Source organism: Phyllostomus hastatus, unplaced genomic scaffold, assembly GCF_019186645.2.
Source record: "Phyllostomus hastatus isolate PE091 unplaced genomic scaffold, TTU_PhHast_1.1 phas_contig_86, whole genome shotgun sequence".
Lineage (NCBI taxonomy): Eukaryota > Metazoa > Chordata > Mammalia > Chiroptera > Phyllostomidae > Phyllostomus > Phyllostomus hastatus.
In genome coordinates this window covers 87,180,172-87,206,570 of record NW_025333977.1, presented here as the reverse complement: position 1 = coordinate 87,206,570, position 26,399 = coordinate 87,180,172, and the positions used below count along the sequence as shown (strand labels likewise).

Genomic DNA, 26,399 nt, shown 5'->3' with positions numbered 1-26,399 from the left:
CATCAAGTTCAGGAGATGAGGGAGACTGCACCACTGAATCTCACAGGTCTCCTACCATAAAAGTTCACACCACAAAGTCAAGGAGTCAAAACAGATCAATTTAAGAAGCAGAGACAAACAAGAAGAGTCTCATAAACAAAGGGAAGATAAAGAAACAAACCCCAAATGAAAGGAAATGAGGAAGCCTCAGAAAGAGTGTTAAGTGAAATAGAGGCAAGTCAACTATCAGGTATTGAGTTCAAAACAATGGTCATAAGGAAGCTCAATGAGCTCACTGAAAATTACCAAAAACTGCAGGGAAACTATGAGGAACTCATTGCATACTATATCAACATGAAAAAGGACATAGAAACTATCAACAAGAGCCAAGAGGAAATGAACAATATGATTTCTGAACTGAAGAACATGGTAGAAGGAATCAAAATCAGGCTAGATGAGGCAGAGGATCGAATCAGTGAGCTGAAGGACAAGGTAGGAAAAGACTCCCAGAAAGAGCAAGAAAAGGAAAAAAGACAAAAAAAAAGAGAGAGAGGTTAAGGGAACTGCAGGACAACATGAAACGTAATAATACCTGTATAATAGGGATACCAGAAGGAGAAAAAGAGCAAGGGAAAGAAAACATGTTTGAAAAAGTAATGATGGAAAACTTCCCTAATTTGATGAGAGAAAAAGTCATACAAATTCAGAAGTCACAGAGGATCCCAATCAAGAGGAACCCAAAGAGGCCCACTTTAAGACACATCATAATTAAAATGGCAAAATTCCAAGACAAAGAGAATCTTAAAGGTAATAAGGGAGAAACAGGAAGTAACATACAAGGGAGCCCTGATAAGACTAGCAGCTGACTTCTCCAGAGAAACACTACAAGCCAGAAGGGAATGGCAAGAAATATTCCAAGTAATGAGAACCAAAAACCTGCAACCAAGACTACTCTACCCAGCAAGGCCCTCATTTAAAATGGAAGGTGAAATAAGGGGCTTCCCAGACAAAAGAAGGCTGAAAGACTACACCTCCAACAAACTAGCACTGCAATATATGCTAAAGGAATTGCTTCAAGAAGGCAAAGGAAAAGGGTGAGAGAGAGAAGAACACAAGTATAAAGGCAGGGGAGATGGATAAGTACCTATCAATAATAACTTTAAATATAAATGGATTACATGCTTCAGTCAAAAAACATAGGGTAGCTGAATGGATGAGAGAAAACATGACCAACATGACTTACATATACACTGCCTACAAGAGACCCACATCAGAGACCCACATCAGGCTAGCAATAATTATATCAGACAAAACAGACTTCAAAACAAAGGCCATAAAAAGAGACCCAAAAGGACACTTCATAATACTCAAGGGAAGAACCCATCAAGAAGACATAAACATTGTAAACATATATGCACCCAACATAGGAGCACCCAAATATATAAGCAAAATCTTGGAGGACTTCAAGAAAGATATAGATGGCAACATATTTATACTAGGGTAATTTAGCACTCCACTGTCAATAATGGATAGATCTTCCAAAGAATCAACAAGGATATTGCAGTATTAAACAATGCCCTAGATAAAATGCTCTTAACTGATATATATATATCAGTTAATGGATATCTATCTATCTATCTATATATAGAGATAGATAGATATCCATGGATATATATATATATTGAAGATATAGATATATATATATATATGGAGAGAGAGAGAGAGAGAACCTTTCATCCAGAAGAAGCAAAATACACATTCTTTTCAAATGCACATGGAACATTTTCAAAGATAGACCACATGATAGGACACAAAAGAAGCCTCAACAAATTGAAGAAACTTGAAATCATATCAAGCATTTTCTCGGACCACAGGGGCCTGAAACTAGAAATCCACCTCAAAGAAAAAACTCAAAAACACTCAAATTCATGGAGATTGAATAGAATGCAATTAAACAATGAAGGGGTTAAGAATGAGATCAAGGAAGATAAAAAAAAAGTTTCTGGAAACAAATGAAAATGAACTCACAACAATCCAAAACTTATGGGACACAGAGAAGGCAGTCCTGAGAGGGAAGTTCATAGGGATACAAGTCTACCTAAAAAAGATAGAAATATTTCACCCTGACTGCTATGGTTTAGTGGATTGAGTGCCAGCCTGCAAACCAAAGGGTCACTTGTTCGATTCTCAGATCAGGGTACATGCCTGGGTTGCAGCTGGGTCCCAGGTAGAGAGTGTGTGAGAGGCAACCACACATTGATGTTTCCCTCTCTCATGTTCCCTCCCTTCCCTTCTGTCAAAAAATAAATAAAATCTTTAAAAAAATAAAACATAGAAACATTTCAAATAAATGATCTAACCCTGCATCTACAAGAACTGGAGGAACAAGTCCCTCCTGGTGCAGGTCTGCAAATTGCCCACTCTGGGAAGTGAGGGAGTTGCTAGGCTGCTGTCATTGACCTGGCTCTCCTCTGATGTCACCATGGCAGCCCTGGTTTCTGGCACCACACCAGGGTACCTTCCTACTTGACCTATAAAACTTCCTTACCACCCATTTTGAAACATCTTCTGTACACTTTGGTTTCCGAAGTTGAAATCAGCTAAGATCTGTGGGCTGTTCACTTTGTATTTTTTGAAGATCAGCCAAGTGTCCCAGTTGGATGCACAAGTAAGTGGGCTCAGCTCCCACCTACTTCACCACCATTTTCTCCAATGCCTACTTTTTTATTATTGATTTTAGAGAGAGGAAGGAATAGGGAAAAACATAGGTGTGACAGAAAAACATCAATTGGTTTTCCTCTCATAGACACCCCAAATAAGGACTGAACCCATAAACTAGGTATGTGCTCTGACTGGGAATTGAACTCGCAACATTTTTGGTTTATGGAATGACACTCCAACCAACTGAACTACCCATGCAGGGCTAAAATAAGATAGGTTTTTAAATTGTGTATACAGACATATGTTGTTTTGTAATGCTTTGCTTTATTGCACTTTACAAATGTTGCATTTATAAAAAGATTTTAGATAAAGAGCAAATATGGTTTTTAGTACAAGCATGTCCCAAACTTTGCAAGGGACATGCTTAACCTAAAAAGTTTTAATTTTATTTTTAATTAAGCATAATGATGTGATATTGTTTAATAAGATTGTATAGATTCCAAGTGTACATTTCAGATACATTATTGATATTGAAGTGTGTGCTTACCACCAAAGTCAGATAATCTTCCATCACCATATATTTGGCCCTTTACAACTACCTCCACCCCCTTCCTTCTGGCAATCACCATACTGTTGTCTATATGTATGTTTCAGTTTTATATCCCACATATGAGTGAAAATATGTGGTCCTTAGCTTTTTTTGACTGACTTATTTTGCTTAGCATGATATTCTCAAGGTCCATCTGTGTTGTCACAAATGGCAGTATTTTATCATTTTTTATGGCTGATTAGTATTCCATAGTATATGTGTACCCCATCTTCTTTATCCAGTGCTCTATCAAAGGATACTTTGTTTTTCTCCATGTCTTGGCCACGGTAAATAATGCTGCAATGAACATAGGGAGGTATATATTTTTGTGGATGCATGTTTTTGAGTTTTTCAATAGATACCCAGGAGAGAGATTGCTGGGTCATATGGTAACTCTATTCCTATTTTTCTGAGGAACCACCAGACTGTTTTCCATAGTTGCTGTACCAGTTTACATTCCCACCAGCAGTGGATGAGGGTTCCTTCTCCACACTCTCTCATACTTCTTTTTGCCTGTCTTGTTGATAGCAGCCATTCTAACAGGTGTGAGGTGGCATCTCATTGTAATTATTTTTTTAGATTTTATTTATTTATAGAGAGAGGAGAATAAAGAAAGAGATGGAGAGAAGCATCAATGTCAGAGACAAACATCAACCAGTTGCCTCTTGTATGAGCCTCAAGGACTGAACCCTCAATCCAGGCATGTGCCCTGACCAGGAATCAAAACAGCAATCTTTTGGTTTGCAGGATTATGCCCAACCATCTGAGCCACATCAGTGAGGGCTCATTGTAGTTTTGATTTGCATTTCCCTAATAGCTAGTGAAGTTTAACATCTTTTCATGTATCAGTTCACTGTTCGTATATCTTCTTGGGAGAGGTGTCTGTTCAGGTCCTCTTTCCATTTTTTAATTGGGTTGTTTGTTGGGTGTCGAGTTTTATGAGTTCTTTCTATATTTTGGATATTAACCTTTTCTCAGAGTTGTTGTTTGCAAATACTGCCTCCTATTTGTTTGGTTGCCTTTGTTGTTGTTGGCTGTTTCTTTTGCTGTGCAGAAGCTTTTTAGTTTGATATAGTACTGTTCACTTATTTTTGCCTTTACTTCTCTTACTTTGGGATCAAATTCATAAAATGTTCTCTATGGCCAAAGTCCATAAGTATAGTACCTATGGTTTCTTTTATGTAATTTATTGTTTCAGATCTTATATTTAGGTCTTTGATCTATTTTGAATTAGTTTTTGTTCATTTTTGTACATACCGTAATCTAGTTTCATTCTTTTGCATGTAGCCTTCCAATTTTCTCAGTATCATTTATTGAAGAGGCTTTCTTTTCTCCAATTGTATGGTTTTGGCTCCCTCAGTGTTGTCATCTGTCAAAAAGAATTTCTACCTCAGAATGAGTATTAAATGAAACAATGCATTTAAAGCATAGAACAATGGCCTGACACATGGGACATCATATAACAAATATTAGTTATGAGGATATGACATCTGCACCAGTATGTTTTTTTAAATAGTAACTTTGTTCAATCCTCACCTGAGGATATGTTTATCACCTTTAGAGAGAGTGAGAGAGAGAGAAAGAAAGAGAAACAGAGAATGATTGATTCATTGCTTCATGCACAAGGCCCAACCAGGGATTGAATGCACAACTCAGGTATGTGCCCTGACTGAGAATTGAACCCACAACCTCCTGGTGTACAGGATGATGCTCCAACTGGTGGCCAGGCCTGCACCAGTGTGTTTTCACCATAATTTACATGTTAATACCACACTGCATAAAGCATGTTTAATTTTCCAATTCATTAATTGCTGACAAACTGGCAATTAATCAATCTGTTCATGGTTTTATTCATACTCACATGTAGATTAAACCCCTTTACTAGAAAATATAAAATTAGATGGTTGGTTTTAAAAGTAATTTTATTTGTATCACAAAAATATTTATCAGAATAATAAAAGCAAAAATACAACTTTTTGAAAAAAATAGTACTAACACATTTATGAAATGTAATAAGCAATGATAGTATAGTTTATTTAAATATAAATAAGCTGTCATGTCCTGGCCAGGTATCTCAGTGGTTAGAGCATCATCTCTGACACACAGTTTGCAGGTTCAATCCCCGGTCAGGGCACATACAAGAAGCAGTCAATGAATGCATAAACAAGTCAATGTCTCTCCCTCTCAAAAAAATTTTTAAAAAATAAGTAATCTGTCTTTTAGGTTCTTCCTATTTTATGGCTATTCCTTGAGGTTTCCTTATGATCATGGAAGGATTATGAGTCTTAACTAAATGCAGCAATTCTTATTTTTGTCATTTGTTTTAAGTTTTGTTAGTCCACTACCTTTATTTTCATTCTGTTAACTGATTTTTTCTTTTAAATTCTGTGCTGATCTCAGAAGAATCCAGAAATACCAAGGAAAGCTATTTTAGGGACCGAAGGAAGCCCTATGGAATGCTATTTTTAGTACCTCAATCAATTTCTTTTAAAGATAGCTTAATGTTTAGTATACATGCATACCTTGGAAATATTGCAGGTTTGGTTCCAGCCTACTACAATAAATCTAGTATGACAATAAAGCAAGTCATATTGTTTTTGCTGGGGAAAGTTCTTGCACTCAATTTGTAAAAATGCAACATCTGAGTGACCTCAGAAGATTGCTGGCATGACAGATCACCTAGGTCTTTCCCCTTGAAGTTTCAACAATCTCAACAGCTATAATTCCACAAAGGATTCCCTTCTCAATGCACACACAGACCAGAAAGACCCATGCACTGAAACGTCTAAAGTGGGGCAAGTGGGAGCAAACTGGGGAAGCAAGAAGGGGAAAAAGCTCAGGGGATCCATGAATGCAGCCCTGCAATCTAGCGCTCACCACAATCTCAGGCTGGAAAGGGAAGGAATACAGTTGTAGCTGGAACTCCCTCCAGCAGATGGAGCAGATTTAATGAGCATTCCTGCAGGAGTGGACAGTACAGCTTTTTCTGAGCCCACATCCCTCTGACTGGGCAGGGATGAAGCATAGAGGTGTGGCCACACTTCTGTGGCAATTGGCATTCCAGACAGAGAAACAAAGTCACAGTCCTCACCCACCCTCCCATAGCTTGCCTCCCCAGAACTACTTGTCATGGTTCACACCTATCACAAACATGGGAGCATTTGCAGAAGGGATAGATAGGACAACCCTCTTGGTTCCTCCCTTCAAGTGAATCCATTTCACTTGAAGATACCAGTGGACTCCACAACATATTCGGCATTAGTATCACCCCATTTGATGTTGGTGGGATCTTGATCCTGGAAGAGGGAGGTGGACTTTCCATTGATAACAAGCTTCCTATTCTCAGCCTTAACTGTGCCTTGAACTTGCCATCAGTTGAATCATACTGGAACATGTAGACCATGTAGCTGAGGTCAGTGAAGGGATCACTGATGATAATATCCACTTTGTCGGGGTTAAAAGAGCCCAGGTGATCAGGCCCCCATATGGCCAAATCGGTTCACTGCAACCTTTACCACTGTATCTCAGGATTGTGGCTGGCACTCAGCAGGAAGGAATGGCCATCTGTCTAACAGAAACACAGAGCCTGGGCAAATAATTTTTTACAAAGAAGTTAAAAACATACAATTGGAGAAAGGAAAGCTTCTTCAATAAATGGTACTGAGAAAATTGGAAAGCCACATGCACGAGAATGATACTAGATCACAGTTTGTCCCCATATACAAAAGTTAATTCAGAACAGATCAAACACCTAAATATAAGATCTGGAACAATAAATTACATAGAAGAAAACATGGGTACTAAATGTATAGGCCTTGGTCATAGAGAACATTTTATTAATTTGACCCCAAAAGCAAGGGAAGTAAAGGCTAAAATAAATGAGGGATATAGGAGGCCGCTCTGCGTGGTGTGGGCCCAGACAGGACCCATTTACACGGATAGGTTCTCCTGTGGGGAATCAGGCCTGCAATGTACCTCGGCCGCTTTGAGACTTGCTTTTGCTAAAACTCCCTCACCCTGAATTGAGGCAGCAAGTGCTTCCTGTAACTTCCTAAAGTCTGTGCTAAACCTCCCCAGTATGGAGTGTAACCAGTTCAACCACTTTTTCCTTTGCATTTACAAATATCCTTCTTCTGTGATGTGATTAGTGACATCTTCTCCTTTGTTTTCTGTAAAAGGTAACCACCTAAAGCAAACGTGTGCATAGTAAATGAGGACCATCATGTAAGTGCCCAGAAAAGCAATAAAGGCCAGTCAAAGCAAGGGCCGAGGCTTTTTCTCCTCTTGAGAGAAAAGCCATGCTCGCCCTTTTCTTCCACAGGACTCGGTAGTCCGTGTGAATTTCTCGTGCCTCATCCACAATGTGGCGGACCCGAGGAGCTGGAGTCTGCATCAGCAGGGGACTACATCAAACTGAAAAGCTGCTGCACACAAAACAAACCAAAAAAACAAAAAGGCAACTGACTGAATGGGAGAAGATATTTGCACACAACAGCTGTGAAAAAAGGTTAATATTCAAATTATGCAGAGAATTTATACAACTCAACACTAAACAAACAATCCAATTAAAAATTGGGCAGAGGCCCTGGCAGGGTGGTTCAGTTGGTGGGAACATCTTCCCATACACCAAAAGGCTGCAGGTTCTATTCCCAGTCAGGGCACATACCTAGGTTGCAAGTTCTATCCCTGACTGGGGTGCAAATAGGAAGCAACTGATTGATGTTTCTCTCACACATCAATGTTTATCTCTCTCTCCTGTCCCCACTTCCTCTCTTTCTAAAACCAACAAACATATCCTCAGGTGAGGATTAAAAAATGGGCAGAGGACCTGAACAGGAACTTCACCCAAGAAGACATACAAATGGCCAACTGGCCATTTGAAATGGCCATATAAAAAGACAGTCAACTTCACTATTAGGGAAATGCAAACCAAAACTGTGACAGGACATAGCTGAGCAGTAGTCATTCTTGGGTAGGAGCTGACCAGCAGCCGTTCCCAGGCAGCAGCCTTTCCCAGATAAGCAGTTACCTCAAGGTCGTACACTAACCTTCGCTTTCTACTATGCCTGCTTTCAGCAGCTGTTTTCCTCCTCCTCCTTTTTGCCTTGTAACAAGAATATAAGCAAACTCCAGCTTAAGCTTGGTGCCCAGAATTTGGAATTTATCTCCTCTGGGTCCGCATGTGTGAATAAAACCCCACTTCACAAACTCTGAGGTCATCTGAGTCATTTTTTCCGTAACAAAACTACGAGATACCACCTCACACCTGTTAGAATGGCTGTTATCAACAAGACAGACAAAAACAAGTGTAGGAGAGTGTGGAGCAAAGGGAACTGCTGGTGGGAATGTAAACTGGCACATCAACTATGGAAAAGTTGGGTGGTTCCTCAAAAAATTAAGAACAGCACCTTGGCTGGTGTGGCTCAGTGGACTGGGGGCTTGCCTGTAAACCAAAAGGTTGCTGGTTTGATTCCCAATCAGGGCACATACCTGGTTGTGGGCCAGGTCTCCAGGTGGGCACGCGAGAAGCAACCACACATCTCTCTCTTTCTCCCTCCCTTCCCCTCTCTAAAACCAAATAAAAACCTTAAAACAATAGAATATTATCAAGAACATTATGCTAAGTGAAATAAAGCAGTCAGGAAAAGCTAAGAACCATCTGATTCCACTCAAATGTGGGATATAAAACTGAAACTCGTGGACACAGATAGCAGTGTGGCGGTTACCAGAGGGCGGGAGTTGTGGGTTTTGAGGGCATGGAGGGAGCCTAATTCAAGGTGATGGTTTGACTTCAGCGGGTGAAGTATACAGATCTAGTATCACAGAACTATACACTTGAGACCTATATGATCCTATTAACCAGTGTCACCCCAATAACTTTATAAAATTTTTTAAAAAATAAAATAAGTAAAATTTGTTTTAGCTAAAATTACAAGGCTTTGAAGCCATATGGCTGGGATTGCAGGCCAGAGGTCTTCTTCCAGAACCACTGTTTTATCCACCACACTTGCAACTTCACAAACGTTGTTCCTGCAACAGTATTTCCAAAGTAGGAACTATGAGGTCTAACATCTAAACAAAGCACTACAAGTTTTTCTTCCCTTTTATAGTTAATTCAGCCATCCCACCACCCCCTCATTTAGTAAAAGTCACAATCCACTATGGGACAGCTTCCTTCTGAGGCAGGAAGCTTCTGGAGTATAGAAACTATGTATCTATCATATCTATGCTAAGTAACTCATAACACAGCATACATTTTGCCAGCAATACTGACCGAGTAAACAAAGTCAGGATGTTTCTGTAATAATGCTTATCTACATCCTTATTGTGAAATTCATGTTATTTCAAATGACAGAAATCATTTTTTATTTTTATTAAAACCAAACACTACTACATATTTAGGCCCAAACTGCTACTAGGACCCAAGGCACCAGGGTTTCACAGACCATTTGCCTTACCTGTTTCTTTTCTCTCCTCCTCCTCCTGATTTCTAGAGGACCCTTTTAAAGGGCTATAAGCATACATACATAACCTATAGAATTCCACATTAATCTTTTGGGTAATTTACTGTTGTAAAATTTAGGAAAAAAAATATTGATCGATTGATACAGATATGTCAAATATATAGGCTGATCAATATAAATGTATGTATTTAAATTTAAAGATGAGTAAAGTGAGAGTACATTGGCCCAATTCTTGGTTTAAAAAACAGGTAAGAGTTCTTTATGTATTTTGGAGATCAAACCTTTGTCTGAGGTATCACTAGCAAATATGTTTTCCCATCTAGTTGGTTCTCTTCATTTTAATGCTGTTTTCTTTAGCCATGCAGAAGCTTTTTATTTTGATGAGGTCCCATTTGTTTAATCAACAAAACAAACAAGCAAGCAAAATATAACCAGAGACATTGAAATTAAGAACAATCTGACAGTAACCAGAGGGGAGGTGGGAGGAGATAATGGGGGAGAGGGAGGAAGGGTTTTCAGGAACAACTATAAAGGACACATGGACAAAACCAAGGCATGGTGGGATCAGGGAGGGAGGTGGGGATGACTGATGTGGGGAGGGGAGTGGCAGGGGTAAATGCAGACAACTTTACTTGAACAACAATAAAATAATAATATTAAAAAAAACACAAGTAAGGCCAAACACTGCCTCTACAGCTGTCATCAGGGCAACCAAGGAGTAGCCTGACCACCGGCATTCAGTGGACATGGCAACATAGCTCCTTTCAACTTTCCAGTGAATTTCAAGTCCAGAACAACTTCAGTCCTCGTCTTGTTTATCTGTTGATGAGGGGTTTCTAGGAAGATTTAGCAGTGCTTCAATTTTCTCAGCATCATCCTTGGATCGATTTTTCTGTAGGCTACTTTCAATTTCTTCAGGGAGGAGCTCAGTAAACTGTAGTCTGGCTTTCCTGTAACCAAAGAATGAAAAGGATGTATCAAGTCCTGCTATGCTTTAGTTGGTAGAGAGATTTTTTTTTTTAAAGATAGCATTTGTCGTACTCTCCCTGCAACTTATGAGCAAACACTGCTCCTTGCACTTCAAATACAGTGACTTTCTTCTCTCTCCTAACCTGTTTCAACTCACACACCAACTAGAATTCTCGTATTACCAAAATGGATATTGCTACTGCAGCAGCAGAGTTGTCACAGGGATGACGTGATGCAGGAGCTGAAGCACCCTGATCTAAGGTGTAAGCCTTGCAACGTGGCTGTCCTCTTGCCTTCATGGTCAAGGGCACATGAGTCCCCAGCCGCTCTGTTAAACTGTTTGTTGCCATACCATGTAGAAACTACACAGAAGCTTTAACAATGGTAACCTTGGTACAGAAATATCAGATGGGATGCTACAGATGTATATATGTGCGGAATTAAAATCTAATTTCCATTTAAGAGATCAGTTCTTTTTCTAAATGAAGTGTTATTGCCTTCCTTTAAGTGATTATCAGGGTCACCTATGACTTTCAACTCTTCACAACCAGATTTGAGTTCTTTTTCCATATCTCTATAGCCAGTTTTCTACATTTAGTGCTTACTGAACAATTTTGTAGATTCTAACTATGTTTGATTTCTCTAGATTAAAGAAGCAGATAAAAGTTTCTTACCAGTTATTAAATTAATGCTTCTCAGAAATATCATTTTTATATATGTGTATATATGTGTGTGTGTGGGTGTGTGTATAGTCAGTCCAGAAAAAGTCAAAAGTCTAGGCACTGTTAATGTAACAAGAATGTTTTGGGAGACATTGATGTAAACTTCCAGCCAAGGAGAGTGGACTGGAATGCACATGTGTGAACAATGACAACTTCACTGTACTAGTCAGTTGGGGCGGTAGACACCATTGAGTGAGCGTATGTACTGCATGGCCCTCACATTCAAAATGACTTGAGTAGAGCAACACATCTGCATCAGATTTTGTGTTAAACTTGAGCATTTCTCAGTGGAAACTATCTGGATGATTCAAGAGGCCGCAGCTATGGGCAACTGGGGATTGGCAGTTCCATCACAACAACGTGCCCACTCATCATCACATCTCGTGCACAGTTTGTTGGAGAACATTCAAATCACCCAGGTAACTCAGCCCCACTGTAGCCCAGATTTGGTGCCCTGCAACTTCTGGTTTTTCCCAAAACTAAAATCACCTTTGAAAGGGAAGAGATTTCAGACCACCAATGAGATGCAGGAAAATAAGACACAGCAGCTGATGGTGACTAGGAAGACTGTGTGAGATTCCCAAGGTACCTACTTTGAAGGGGACTGAGGTGTTATTGTCCTGTGTACAATGTTTCTTATATATTCTTCATTAAATGTCTCTATTTTTCATATTATATGGTTGGACACTTTCTAAACAAATCACATACATATGTATATATACTTTTTCATTCCATACTTTGATACTATTTCCTTCTGCCAAAGTATTCTTTCATTATGATAATTGTTTTTGTTTTTACCCATTTTCCATCACTAAATAACAATCATCTTCTCTAGTTTCCTTTTTCTGGTTTCCATTTTTTTATTGAAATAAAATCATTCTTGTTCATATTTTTCCAAATGTTAATTCTTCCATACTTTTTATATCAGATTCAAATAGCCAATATACTTTCCTTACCTTTCCAACTCCTTTCTCAAGGTTTCCTTTTAAGAAAAGAAGTCTCTTATGATACCTAAGAACTAGAAAGAAGGTAATGCTTTCATGTTAATTCTCCCTAATATTAAATTTTATGCTGGTTACAGAATTTTAAGTGCCTTTGCTCTAGAACCTACATAACTGCATATCTCATCCACCCTCTTAATATAGAGAAGAGAAAGGAATGAAATAAGAGAAAGGGTGTGATTCTGCCCTTAGAATGCCTGAGGAAACTTAGGCCTTAAAGTTAAGAAGAATGTCTAAGGTCATAGTAATGAATAGTCTAGTTAGGATTTAAAGCCTTGTTTTCAAGGTTTCATTGGCTCCAACAATCAACGCTTTTTCTCCTAAAGCATGTAAGTCCTTGGACAACAGATCTACAGATATCAAGAATTCCCATGTCTGTGTGTTTTAGCAGAAATGAAAGTTTCAAGTAAAAACCTGAATTTAAAAAGACTGCCTATCTATTCAACTCTCAATGCAGCAGCTGCAGCAAATGTCACCTTAGGTACCAGGGAGCTGAACTGTAAGAGTGATTTGTACCAGGAGCACCAGATGGCAGCCTGTTACATTGACCTTTCAAAGAATCATGAAGTCAGCATGAAGTCTGCTGTCAGTCTGACTACTGGTCCACAGGAAATGACTACATGGAATGGGTGAAAGTTTTCACCCTCCTCAGTGGGAAACCTCTGCCTGCACTAAGATGTTAAAATTATAACCATGATTTTGCATCTCCCAGCTAATAATCAAAGTATTTAATCAAACCTGTGCTTCAGTCTTCATTGTAGTTGCAAGATACACTGGTGCCAACCATAAACCACATTTATGGTTTACGTTCCTCAGGGAAAGGGAGGAATGCTAATGCAAACAGAGAAGCTCTGTGACTTCCCTTTCAGTATTCCCACCTCTTACTCCCAAAAGAAACAGCAGGTCTGTAATCCCCCTAAGAATTTTCCCCTTCCTGAAATCCTACAAACTCCCTTAAGACTCACTGGCGTGACCAGAGATGTTAAGATGGGTTTTTGAGGACAGGAATCAACCCTTCTTCTCAAGACGCTGGCACTTGAGTAAATCACTTTCCTCCTCACCAACACCTGTCTCATGAGTTTGGTTTCTGTTGCGACAGGCAGCCGAGTTTGGGTTCGGTTATAGTATCAAAGGCCTGCTGCTAGGAAAGTCAGACAACCTAGTCTTAGAATGTTCCTTACCACTCTTTCAGTTTCAGCTCATGGAGAGTTTTTCGATCCTTCTGTTTTCTTTCCTGAATCGTCTCACCATAATACTTCTGAAGTGCCATCAACAGGCTTCCTATAGGCGTGCTGAGAAGAAGAAGAGGGGAAGCTTAGAAAAAACACGCCATTAGACCAGACAAGATGTGAGTGTCTCTGCTAAAACGTGAGCAATACCAACTGAGCCATTTGTTCACTGGCAGGTACAGGAACACTTGACAATTAAAGTGTCCTTGTTGAATAAAGAAAAAAAATCAAGGCAATTTCCTTCCTGGTCTGAACAATAAACACTCACTGCAACTTCCTTAAGTGATATAAAAACATGTCTATAAATTGGCTATTTTTTAATCAAAAACTGACCAGGAAAATATATGCTTATGAAAAGTTCTCGTAAGTAGCTTTATATAGAAGGTTTCACAGAAACAAAATGAATACCAGAAATGGCACCAGATCCCTATTTTTGGTTGAGGGAAGAATGCTACCAGCTTTTAGGGTTGGAGCCAGCAATATATCCTAAAATCCAAAAGTTCAGCACAAGGTCTCACCTACAATGCCAAGAGTTATCCATTTAGAAATTGATTTATATTACATTTATTACAATAAGGAAGAGGGTTTTGTTCTTGTGTTCTCAGAGAAAAGGAGTTTTTTTGGCTCTCATGTGACTTAAATTTCCTCTGGTTATAACTTAAGTAAGCTCATTTAAAAAATTATTGTTGCTAAGTGGAAATGTCCATAGACAGATGAATAATGAAAATGTTACTAAAAAAAAGATCTTGTCACATGCAATACAGATAAACCTCAGGGACATCACATTAAGAAAAATAAGCCAATTACAAAGGAGACATATGATTCCACTCACCTGAAGTATCTAAGGTGGTCAAAACCACTGAAACAGAAAATAGAAAGGTAGCTGCCAAGGGCTGAGGGAAAGGGAGAGGGAATATTACTATTTAATGGGTACCGAGTTCCAGGTTTGCTAGATGAAAAAGTTCTGGAGATCTGTTGAGCAACAATGTAAATATACTTAACACCTTGAAACTGTATGATTAAAAATGGTTAAGATGGTAACTTTTATTTTTATTCCCCAGTGAAAAAAGTTTATTATTGTTGCTAACTTCAACAATTTTTCCCTTCAAATCAACCTGTTATATTAACACTGCAACAAAATATCAGTGATAAATTAAGGTATGCTAAATTTTAAAAGAATTACTTATAAAAAGGAGGGATCACAATACTTGAGATCAAATTTATTACAAGGCCACTATAATCAAAACAGTCTGGTGTTGGCATAAGAACAGACACATAGATCAATGGAACAGAACAGAGAGCCCAGAAATAAACCTATGTCTCTATGGTCAGTTACTATTTAACAAAGGGGACAGGAGCACAAAATGTACTAAAAATAGCCTATCAACAAAAAGTGTTCAGAGAGCTGGAGAGCAACATGCAAAAAAATGAAATGAGACCACCAACTTACACCATACACCAAAATAAACTCAAGATGGATAAAAGACTTAAATATAAGTCATGATACCATAAAAGTCCTATAGGAAAACATAGGGAGGAAAATTTCAAATATCCTGCACAGCAATATCTTCACTGATCTATCTCCTAGGGCAAGGGACACAAAGGAAAGAATAAACAAATGGGGCATCATCAAAATAAAAAGGTTCTGCACAGCTAAAGAAAACATCAGCAAAATTAAAAGGAAATCAACTGTATGGCAGAACATCTTTGCCAATCATACATCAGGGACAGGGTTTGACCTCCAAAATACATAAAGAACTCATATGACTCAACACCAGGAAGACAAATAATCCAATTAAAAAATAGGCAAACATGCCTGGATGGTGTAACTCAGTTGATTGAGTACGGGCTTTGAACCAAGGGATCGCTGGTTCGATTCCCAGTCAGGGAACATGCCTGGATTTTGGGCCAGATCCCCAGTGGGAGGCATTCAAGAAGCAACCACACATTGATGTTTCTCTCCCTCTCTTTAGGGAGGAAAAGAAAAAAAAAAGGCAAATTACCTGAACAGACACTTCTCCAAGGAGTACATATACAGAGGGCCCATAGACATATGAAAGAATGTTCAACATCATTAGTCATCAGAGAGATGCAAATTAAAACCATAATGAAATACCACTTCACACCTGTCAGAAGGGCCATCATAAACAAATCAACAAACAACAAATGCTGGTGAGGATTGGAGAAAAGGGAACCCTAGTGCACTGTTGGTGGGAATGTAGATTAGTACAGCCACTGTGGAAAACAGTATGGAATTTCCTCAAAAAACTAAAGAGGGAACTGCCTTTTGATCCAGTGATCCCACTGCCAGGATTATACCCTGAGAATCCTGAAACACCAATTCAAAAGAACCTATGCACCCCAGTACTTAGAGCAGCACAATTTACAATAGCCAAGTGCTGGAAACAGCCTAAGTGCCCACCAGGAAATGAGTGGATCAAAAAACTGTGGTATAAGTTCAAGCCAAGATGGAGGCGTAGGTAGATATGCCTCACTTCCTCGTTTAGCCAAAAGAAGAAAACAACCAATTTAAAAACAAAATCAACCAGAACTGCCAGAAAATCTAATGGCATGGAAGTCCGATAATGAAGGAGTTAAAGAAGAAACATTCATCCAGACTAGTAGGAGGGATGAAGATGGGAAGCTGGGGCGGAGAGGACGTGCAGCAAGGCAGCAGCTGATAGACTGAGTGTTCCCACAATCGCATGCAGGTAAACAAGGAGGAATACATTGGGAGTGAGACAGACCATGCAACCCAGGGTTTCTAGCACGGGCAAGACAAGGCCTCAGCACCTTTGGCTACAAAAACCTGTGGGGGTTGTGGAAGCAGGAGAAACTGCCAGTCTCTTGAAATTGGGGTGAGAGCCAAGTAACTAGCATTGTTCCCTCTCTGACCCCTCTCCCACATGCAGTGCCACAATGCAGTGATGTGGTTTGCCCCGGCCTAGTGAATACTTAAGGCTCTGCCCTTACAATGTAACAGGTGCACCGAGAAAAAGAAATATGGACCAAGTGAAAAAAAACAAATCAAAACTCCAGAAAAAGAACTAAGCAACAAGGAGATAGCCAACCTATCAGATGCAAAGTTCTAAACACTGGTAATCAGGATGCTCACAGAACTGATTGAGCTCAAAATGAGGAAAAAGTGAAGGCTATACAAAGTGAAATAAAGCAAAACATACAGGAAACTATCAGTGAAGGAAAGGAAACCAGGACTCAAATCAACGATTTAGAACAAAAGGAAGAAATAAACATTCGACTGGAACAGAATTAAGAAACAAGAATTTGAAAAAACGAGGAAAGGCTTAGGAACCTCTCAGATAACTTTAAACATCCCAACATCCGAATCATAGGGGTGCCAGAAGGAGAAGAGGAAGAGCAAGAAATGGAAAACTGATTTAAAAACATAATGAAGGAGAACTCCCCAATCTCGCAAAGGAAATAGACTTGCAGGAAGTCCAGGAAGCTCAGAGAGTCCCAAAGAAGTTGGACCCAAAGAGGAATATGCCAAAACACATCATAATTACATTACCCAAGATTTAAGATAAGGAGAGAATCTGAAAAGCAGCAAGAGAAAAGAAAACAGTTATCTTCAAAGGAGTGCCCATAAGACTATCAGCTGATTTCTCAAAAGAAACCTTACAGGCAAGAAGGAGCTAGAAAGAAGTATTCAAATTGATGAAAAGCAAGGACCTGCAACCAAGATTACTCTATCCAGCAAAGCTATCATTTAGAATGGAAGGGCAGATAAAGTACTTCCCAGATAAGGTTAAGTTAAAGAAGTTCATCATCACCAAGCCCTTTGTATGTGAAATGTTAAAGGGGCTTATCTAAGAAAAAGATCAAAGCCATGAACAGTAAAATGACAACAAACTCACAACTATCAACAACTGAACCTAAAACAAAAACAAACTAATCAAAAACTAGAACAAGAACAAAATCACAGAAATGGAGATCACATGGAGGGTGATCAGCAGGGAGGGGGAGAATGGGGGGAAAGGTACAAGAAATAAGAAGCATAATTGGTAAGTACAAAATAGACATGGGAGGTTAAGAGTAGTATAGGAAATGGAGAAGCCAAAGAATTTATATGTATGACCCATGGACATAAACTAATGGGGCAAATGCTGGAGGGAGTGGGGGTAGCGAGCGGATGGAGAGGGAGAGAGAGGAGAAAGAAGGAATGGGACAGCTGTAATAGCATATTCAATAAAATATACTTAAAAAAAAACTGGTACATTTACACAATGGAATACTATGCAGCAGAAAGGAGCTCCTACCCTTTTGCAGCAGCATGGATGGAACTGGGGAGCATTATGCTAAGTGAAATAAGCCAGACAGTGATAGACAAATACCATATAAGCTCACCTCTATTTGGAATCTAATGAACAAAACAAACAAATGAGCAAAATAGAAACAGAGACATAGAAATGAACAAAATGACAGTGACAAGGGAGGGAATGGGGAAAGAAGGGGAATTGTCCAGTCAAGGAACATGTGTAAAGGACCCATGGTAATGGACAACAGGGTGGGGATTGACTGAGCGAGCTAGGGTGGGGAGGAGGTGGACATGAGCAGGGCAGGGGAGAGCAATGGGGTAAAAACTAGGACAACTGTAGTTGAAGAATAAAAAATAAAATTTAAAAAATAAGGCTGAACTCAAAACTTAAAAAAAAAAAATAAAAGGATCCATAAATCTACATTGTTACCTTCTGAAAAGAGGATGGGAAAAGGGAGTGGGTAGATGGAGGGAAAGGGAGAACTCAGATGAATGCCAATGAGAACAGAAGAAATGATAGAATAGTGAGTCAATGTTTTGTCTTTGTAATAACTGATTATATCATGTATCATCAATGGATCATTAAAAAATCACAGAAGATAGATGGAAAGCAGTCTACTCACAGACTTTTACCCCACAGATTACTAGTTAATCATATTGGGGAAAAGATACAACTGCAGCAGAGAAATTTGTGTGCAGGATTCAAAAATGTGCCCCCAAATTTTCCTGCCATCATATCTCCACTCTGAGTATGATGAGATATCACACCCATGATTATACTATGATGCATGACAAATTGATTTTACACATGTAATTAAGGTTACTAATCAACTGAATTCGAGTCAATCAAAAAGGAGATTTGCCTGAACCCTTTCAAAGCAGAGAGTTTTCTCTGGCTAGTATTAGAGTGGAAGTCAGAGAGATTTGATGTATGAAAAGGATTCAACACGCTGGCTGCTTGCTGGAACATGGCGGGATATTGTGAGGTGGATGTGAATGCCCCTAGAAACAGAGAGATGCCTGGCTGACATCCAGCCAGGAAACAGGGACAAGGATTTTGTCAACAACCTGAGTGGTTTAGAAACAGATTGTTCCCCAGAGCTTCCGATAAGAGCCTGTCTGGCCAACACTGATTTTTGGCCTTGTGAAAGCTTGAGCAGAAAACCCATTCAAGGCAACCAGACTTCTGACCTATAGAACTATGATATAATAAAGGGAACTGTTCTAGATGAAAGGAATCTAAAGAGAGACAATTACTAAATAAAATATACAGTGGGGTCCTGGGCTCTAAACATTTTTTATACACACATTATTGTAATAATTAAATAATTTTTAATACAGACCCTACCTAAGATTGTTTTATTGAATCAATGCTAAATTATTAATTGTGATAACTGTACTGTGATATCAATGGACAACGATCTTATCCTGGGAGATGCATACTCATGTAATTCAGGGTACAGAGTTATGAAGTCTCAAATGGTTTAACCAAAAAAAAAAAAAAAAAGAAACACACATATCCTACACATATACAGACATAGAAAATATATATGGCAAAATGTTAACAACTGGTGATTCTAACTGAAGTGTAATGGGTGTTCTATGTATTCATTCAATGTATTTTTCTGTAGGTTCAGAATTTTTCAAAGTAAAAGTTAGAGAAGAAATTGTTTTTTAATTTATTAAACTAAACAAACAAAACTGAAACTTTTTAAAGATAGAAATGTGCTTATTTAACCTTATTCTTTTCTCTTGCTCCTTATAAGTACCTTTGGTCAAACTACAAATAGTTTCAAGTATTAGTAATATTTAAAGAGTTTTTAACCCAGTGAAAACTGGAAGTAAATGAACAATTAAAGTAGAATTAGAATTGGACAGTCAAAGCTACTACCAGTATGTGACTAGTAATCTTTTATAAGCCCTAAGTATTAAATTTGTTCTTTAGAAATGAATGAGATATTAAACAAGCAGAGCATTAATGAAAGTTGTGTTAATTTAGAATCAAACCATGTTAACACTTACCCTAGCAAGGCTCCAATTATGCCACCAGCTACCAGGCCATGCAGGCCTAAATTTATTCTAAAAAGACTTCCTGTGACAGCTATTTAAAAACAAACACAGAAAAACAGCAATATTAAGTCACCTTTAAGCACTAGAATTCCACTTTTAAGTTTTTCTTCTATAAAAAGGGCATAAATACCTAAGAAAGCTTTTTGAATCCAACCTTAATATACTATCACAACCAAGATTTCCTGGGTCTAAAATGCCAATACAGCTAAGCTTCTCTTCTATTCTGCTGGTTCAAAGAAGAAATGTTCCTTTTACAAAACTAATTTATTAATCTGTTCTATGGATTGAACCTCTTCTTATTCTACTTCATTTTTACCCACCTCCCCTTAAAAATCTGTAATTTCTTCACTTCTACCTCTTTCATTTTTTTCTTCTTCAAGGAAAGCTTTCCCCAAATAAACAACAAAAACATCTGCAGTTTATGCCTTCAATCCTTTCTGTACTGCTACACCACACCTCTCAGGTAGGCCTGAGAGCAGATGTGCCTTACATGGTGGCGGGTACTCAGAGATTCCTTCCCGCTGGGATTGTATATGCATAATGGTCATTCATTTTCCTCTTTTACTAAGCACAACACAACTAATGTCACCTCAAATGGTAACATTTTTTAAAAACATTTAAAGTTTATGTTTAACAAGAACAAATATCACCTTTAATTCCATTACCCAAAGAGAGTACACAATTTCATCTTTTTTGCTAGTCTTCTTTTACAAACAAGATATTTTTTAAAAAACCTATTACAGTAGCCAAAATCTGGAACACTAACACCAAATGCTGGTAAGGGTGTGGAATGACAGAAACGCATTCATTTCTGGTGGAAATGCAAAATGGTAGTCACATTGGAAGACCGTTTGGTAGTTTCTTATAAAAATAAACATACTTTTACCATATGATCCAGCAATCATATTCCTTAGTATTTACCCAAGAGTTCAAAATTTATGTCCACACAAAAACCTGAACACACATTTATAGCAACTTTGTTCGTAATTGTCAAAACTTGAAATCAACAAAGATGTCCTTAATTAGGTGATAGGATAAATGGGCCTGGTACCTCCAGACAATGGAATATTATAAAAAGAAATAAGCTATGAACTCATAAAAAAACATGCAGAAACCTTAAATGCATATTAAATGAAAGAAGCCAATCTGAAAAAGCTACATAATGTATGACTTGAGCCGTACAACATTCTTAACAAAACTATGGACTTAGTAAAAAGATCAGTGGTTGTAGGGGCAGGTTGGGGTAGAGGGATGAATACCTGGAGCACAGATTTTTAGCATAGTAAACACCCTCTTTATGGTACCATAATTATGGATATATCATACATTTGTCCAAACCCATATACCATATAACACCAGGAGTGAATCCTAAGGTAAACTATGGACTTAGGGTGATAATGATATGTCAAAATAGGTTCTTCAATTGTAACAACTATACCACTCTGGTAAGGAATGTTGACAATGGAAGAAACTATGTGTATGTATAAAGGAAGGAAGTAATGTATGGACTATAAGGAAGTAATTTTTGGACTATAAAACACACTTCCCCCAAATTTGGGAGGAAAAGGGGGTGCATCTTATGTCTGAATGTAGCTTTACATTTACACTGGTGAAATATTATGTTATTTATATTTTTAAATGTTTTACTACAATTTTTGCTTCAAATTTTTTTCCCTATTTTCCTCCTCTAAAACCTAGGTGTGTCTTGTGTGGTCCGAAAAATACAGAAATCTTTGTATTTCCTGCCCAATTTTGCGGTAAATCCAAAACTGCTCTAAAAAATAAAGTCAAGAGCCTAGAAGCTGTCAGCAGCCAAATATCAAAATTACAACTAAAATACAGGACAGCATTCATTCAGAATCACCTGAAATCTGGCTGAATGGAAGTCCTACAACTAGGGAATTAAAGAAGCCACATCAAGATTTGTAGGGAAGCTAGAGATGCAAAATGGGCTAGTCCCACACCCACATGTGGCAGATAAAAATTGGGAGGGATAGCTCAGCTGCAGAGGTCCTCCCTTTGGAGCAAGGGGTCCAGGTTCCCTGGAAAAAGTTTCCCTAACTTCTGGCTGTAAAAACCAGTGGGAATTGAGGCTGAAGGATTTGGAGGGTTTCTGGAGCCCCAGGAAGTTTCTCTTAAAGGGCCCACATACAAACTTACTTGAACTCACTTCCTTTGAGTTCCAGCACTAGGGCAGCAGCTTGAAGGCACCACAGACATACGGGAAGAACTAAATTGTCCAGCAACAGGACAAGAACTCAGGGTGTGGGGCAGCTTTCTCTCAGACAGAAGTACTGGCAGAGGCCATTGTTCCTTTTCTGAGACCTCCCCCCCATAAACTGGCAGGCACCATACCTGAGACTCTTACCAATCTGGCTCACACTCTTTGCCCTACCTTGATAAGTCCCTGAGGCCCACACCCCTGCCCAAGCTGTTTCCAGTGGCTTTTCCATACGAATGGTCTGTCTTGACTCTTGATTTCAGATTTCCCTAAAATCTCTCAAACATGCAGTATTAGGAAATGAACCCCGTACCTCTCGCTAAATGGCCCCAGGCCTTGCACTAGCAGCAGCCAGCCTTGGTTCACAGCTTGACCTCACCTGGGTGGGCACCTCTAAGTCTAGCACAAGTAGCAGCCATCTTCAGATCCCTTTGCAGCTAATGCCAGGTGGCCCTGGGCAGAACACTGGTGGCAACTAACCTTGGCCTGCACTTACCAGGAGAGCCCAGTGCCAGCACACCTACCATAAAGCTTGAGACCACATCAAGGCACCAGCATCCAACCACCTCCACACGTAGCACACGCAATAGGCGAACTCAGCAAGTACAAGAGCCCTGCTGTAGTACTGTATTCTGCCTTATATAATGTACATCACATTTTGGGCACAAACTTTCTTGGAAAAAATCTTGTTTTAATTTTTTTATTCAATTTTTTATTCACTTATATTTAGATACTTGTTTTTTGTATTATAAAGGAATTTTAGCATTTATTTTTGAACATATTATGGTACAAGAAATTTTATGTCACAAATAATTACAAAACACAAGAACAGATAGATACAAGGTACTACCCATGTATAATGCACATCCTTATTTCTCCCTCAAAAATTTGGGCAAGAAATGTGCATTATACATGGCAAGATATAGTAAATCCTGCTCTGTGGGGTGGGCTCCTGCACTGCTGATTCTCCATGGTGATCAGAGGTCAGTGGCCATAGCCAGTCCTTATAGATGATCAGTCTGGGGGTAAATCCCTCCCACTGACTTGCCAACAGCAATCAAAGCTCAATTACAAGAGGAAGGTGTATACAGCCCACATGGAGGGTGCACCTCTAGTGCCCAGCCAGGGTGATCAGAGAGTCTGTACACTGCACTCTACATAACACCTACTATATTAGGCCACGCTACCAATACCAGGAGACACAGCAACTCTACCTAATACACAGAAACAAACACTGGGAGACTGCCAAAATGAGGAGACAAAGAAACATGGCCCAAATGAAAGAACAGACCAAAATGCCAAAAAAGAAGTAAATAAAATGGACACAAGCAATCTACTAGATGCAGAGTTCAAAACAGATTATAAGGATGCTCAGTGAACTTAGGGGAAGAGTAGATGAACTTAGTGAGAACATCTACAAAGAGACAGAAAACAAAAACAGAGATAGAAAACATAATGAACCAGTCAGAAAGGAGTAACACATTAACCGAAATGAAAATACATTGCAGGGAATCAACACTGGAGTAGATGAAGACAAGGATCAAATCAGAGATTTGGAAAATAAGGAAGCAAAAAACACCCAATCAGAACAGAAAAAGAAACCAAAATTATGAGGATAGTGTAAGCAGTCTGTGGGACAACGTCAAGCATATCAACATTCACAACATGGGGGTGCCAGAAGAAGAGAGAATACAAGAAATTGAAAACCTATTTGAAAAAATGACAGAAAACTTCCCTAACTTAGGGAAGGAAATAGACATACAAGTACAGGAAGCAGAGAGCGCCAGTCACAAACAAGATGAACCCAAGGGTCCCACACCAAGACACATCATAATTAAAATGCAAAAGGTTAAAGACAAAGAATCTTAAAAGCAGCAAGAGAAAAGTAGTTACCTGCAAGGGAGCTTTCATAAGACTGTCAGTTGATTTCTTAACAGAAACTTTGCAGGCCAGGAGGGATTCGCAAGATTTAAAGCAAAACAAAATTCCACTACCCAGCAAAGATATTATTTAGAATCAAAGGACAGATAAAGAGCTTCCCAGAGAAGAAAAAGCTAAAGGAGTTCATCATCACCAAACCAGTATTATGTAAAATGTTAAACGGCCTTCTTTAAAGAAGAAAAAAAAATATGAACAATATGATCATAATACATATCAACAATTGAATCTATTAAAACAAAAATAAACAAACAAGCAGAAAAGAAATAGACTCACAGATATGGAGAACATTTTGATCATTGCCAGGTGGGATAGGGATTGGGGGAGGTGGGTAAAAAAGGTGAAGGGATTAAGAAGTACAAATTGTTGTTACAGGACAGTCATGGGGATGTAAAGTAGAGCATAGGGAATATAATCAATAATATTCTAGTAACTATGTATGTCGTCAGATGGGTGCAAGACCTACCAGGATGATCACTTAGTAAGTGATCATATGTCTAATCACTTAAGTGTACACCTGAAACATATTAATAATGTATCTCAACTATAATTGAAAAAATTTTTAAATGATTTTAAAAATAGCGACTCAGCCCTGACCAGTGTGACTCAGTTGGTTGGACGTCATCTTGCAAAGTGAAAGTTCACTGGTTCGATTCCCAGTCAGGGCAAGTGCCTGGATTGCAGATTCAGTTCCCAGTCGATGTGCATGCAAGAGGCAAACAATCAATGTTTCTATCTCACATTGATGTTTTTCTCTGTCTCTCTTCTCCCTTCCCCTCACTCTAAAAGTAAATAATCTTAAAAAAAATCAGAGTCCTTATTACACAGAACCATGTTTTCAGTGAAGAGATTATTTCTTTTTCAGTCCAGATGCTTTTTATCTCTTGTTGCCTGAACGCACTGGCTAAACTCTCCAGTATAATTATAATACCAAATGCAAGAGTATTCATTTCAAGCATACATTTCAATACAAGAGTATAAATCTTAGCCTTGGTCTCAGTCTTAGAGGAAAATCAGCCTTTCACTATTACATATTATATTAGCTGTTGATTTATCATTGATAATCTTTATCAGTTTAAATAAGTCCCCTTTTATTCCTAATTGAGAGTTTTTATCATGAATATTCAATTTTTGTCAAATGCTTTTTCTTTCTGAATTCCTTAGATAAATTCTACTTGGTCATGGTATATAATCCTTGTTTGTTAGATTTTGTTCACTAATATTTTTAAAGGATTTTTGTGTATATATTCTTGAGAGACAGTCATCTATGGTTTCCTTTGATATCTTCATCTGGCTTTTGTATCAGTGTAATAATAGTCTAATAGAATAGAGGGAATGAATTAGGAAGTGTTCCCTCTTCCTCTATTTTCTGGAGGCGTTTGTTAAAGAAACTTTTCAAATAGCTAGGGAAGCCATTTGGTTTTGGGATTTTCTTTGTGAAAAGATTTTTAAATTAATTATGTATTAATCTGTTATACAGCTGTTCAGATTTTTGTATTCCTTCTTGAGTAAATTTGGTAATTTGTGTCTTTTCCTCTTGGTTGGTCTCGCTAAAGAATTGTCTGGTTATTTTGCTGATTTTTTTCAAAGAACCAACATTCAATTTAATTAATTTTCTCTATTGTTTTTCTTTCAACTTCATTGAATTTTGCTCTATTTCCATTATGTCACTCTCCTTACTTTAGGTTTATTTTGCTTTTTGTATCTTAGTTTTTAAAGGTAAATGATAGATTATTCATTTGAGGTATTTTTCTTTTAAAATATAGCCATATATAGCTATAAATTTCCCTCAGTACTAATTTGGCTACATCTCATAAAATTTTTATATAATGTGTTTTCATTTTCACTCAACTCAAAATATCTCTAATTTACCTTGTGACTCCTCTTTGGTTTATGGGTTATTTATCAATATGTGGTTTAACTGCCAAATATTTGTGGATTTCCCAAAATTTTGTTGTTGAATTCCATTGACATCAGAGAACATACTTTGTATGATTTCAATCCTTTAAAATTTATTGAGACTTGTTTTGTGATCTTATATATTGTTTAACCTGGAGACTGTCCCGTGTGCACTTGAAAAGAATGTCTTTTCTGCTGTTGGGTGGACTGTTCTAGAGATGTTAGGTCACACAGGCTGACAGTGTTGTTCAAATCCTCTAGATCTTTGTTGGTTTTCCGTCTATTTGTTCTGTCCATTATTAAATGTGGGGTACTAAAGTCTTCAACTCCTGCTATTGAGGTGTCTGTTTGTCCTTTCAATTCAAAGGATTTCATGTA

At 38.3% G+C, this 26,399-nt stretch overlaps 1 protein-coding gene across 2 annotated transcripts in view; it reads right to left on the bottom strand.

Moving 5' to 3' along the window:
• Positions 1 to 10,244: 10,244 nt before the first annotated feature.
• The window catches only part of TIMMDC1 (translocase of inner mitochondrial membrane domain containing 1), a 28,721-nt gene continuing 12,566 nt past the window's right edge, over positions 10,245 to 26,399 (bottom strand). For both annotated transcript variants that reach the window (XM_045852073.1, XM_045852074.1), the window contains exons 6-8: positions 19,916 to 19,994; positions 13,567 to 13,677; positions 10,245 to 10,643 (exon numbers count right to left, since the gene is read on the bottom strand). In XM_045852073.1, the coding sequence (XP_045708029.1) occupies positions 10,493 to 10,643; positions 13,567 to 13,677; positions 19,916 to 19,994 (341 nt within the window). In that variant the 3' untranslated portion in view covers positions 10,245 to 10,492. The remainder of the gene's footprint in view (positions 10,644 to 13,566; positions 13,678 to 19,915; positions 19,995 to 26,399) is intronic.